This window comes from Buceros rhinoceros, unplaced genomic scaffold (assembly GCF_000710305.1).
Source record: "Buceros rhinoceros silvestris isolate BGI_N320 unplaced genomic scaffold, ASM71030v1 scaffold7003, whole genome shotgun sequence".
Taxonomy (NCBI): Eukaryota; Metazoa; Chordata; class Aves; order Bucerotiformes; family Bucerotidae; genus Buceros; species Buceros rhinoceros.
The window spans coordinates 7092-8232 of NW_010402936.1; the positions used below are offsets into that span (position 1 = coordinate 7092).

At 51.6% G+C, this 1141-nt stretch overlaps 1 protein-coding gene across 1 annotated transcript in view; it reads left to right on the plus strand.

The window, feature by feature from the left end:
* The window catches only part of LRRC30 (leucine rich repeat containing 30), a 1126-nt gene extending 326 nt beyond the window's left edge, over window positions 1-800 (plus strand). The window contains 1 exon segment of the mRNA XM_010132800.1: window positions 1-800. Coding sequence (XP_010131102.1) covers window positions 1-800 — 800 coding nt within the window.
* The last annotated feature ends 341 nt before the right edge of the window (window positions 801-1141 follow it).

Sequence of the window (1141 nt, forward strand, 5' to 3'; positions counted from 1 at the left end):
GGAAAGAGCCCAAGTCGCTGCTGAAACAGGGATTGCGTTATGTCAGCCTGAGCCTCATAATGAAAGGGATGACCAGCACGCCTGACTTCTTGTGGGGACTGCCCGAGGTGCAGAAACTGAACCTTTCACGCAACCAGCTGGTGGTGATTCCTCCTGTGCTGGGAAAAATGGACAGGCTGGTAGTGTTGAACTTGGGTGACAACTGCCTCAAGTCTCTGCCTAAAGAGATCGGGCTGCTGAGGAACCTGAAGGTCTTGTTTGTCGATATGAATTGCCTGACTGAAGTGCCAGCAGAGCTCAGCTTGTGCAGGAAGCTGGAGGTTTTGAGCCTCTCGCACAACTGCCTCTCACAACTGCCTTTGAGCTTCACCGACCTGACGAGTTTGAGGAAACTGAACCTCAGTAACAACCGCTTTGTGCATATTCCCCTCTGCGTTTTCACCCTGAGGAGCTTAGACTTCTTGCACCTCGGGTCCAACAGGCTTGAAAACATCGCAGAGAGTGTCCAGTATCTGGTCAATCTGCAGATCTTCATTGCAGAGAATAACAACATACGCACCCTGCCGCGGTCCCTGTGCTTCCTCACTGCCCTGGAGCTACTGAACGTTGATTACAACGCCATACAGACTCTCCCAGATGACCTCTACCTGCTGCGCCGGCTGCCACGCATCGCCTGGAACCCCATGGACAAAGGCCTCCACATCGCCCACAACCCCTTGTCCCGGCCCCTGCCCGAGCTCATCGAGGGGGGGCTGGATGTCCTCTTCAGCTACCTCAGGGAGAAAAAGGAGCACAACTGAGTTTCCGCCGAGCTTGGGATTAAGCCTGTCATCAAGACTCCGCCGTGCCGGAGAGCTTTCCTGTCCGGGCATTTCCACGTCATGACGCTCAGCTTTCGAAGACTGTGGATGGCTTTAGTAATGGTTGGAGGAAAGCAAGTAAAGTACGATGGTCTCGATTAAGTGTGTGAAGAGAAATCGTTCTAAAAATAGCCACCTCTGTAACCTTCAGTGTCGGTGTGCTTGGGCTCTTTTTAGGAAAAAAACAAACCACAACAAACTTGTCATAAAATGTTTGCTCTTTGTGTGACAGGAATAAATTAAGGCAGACTGCTAGAAGTGCAGAAACGCGTATTTGCCAG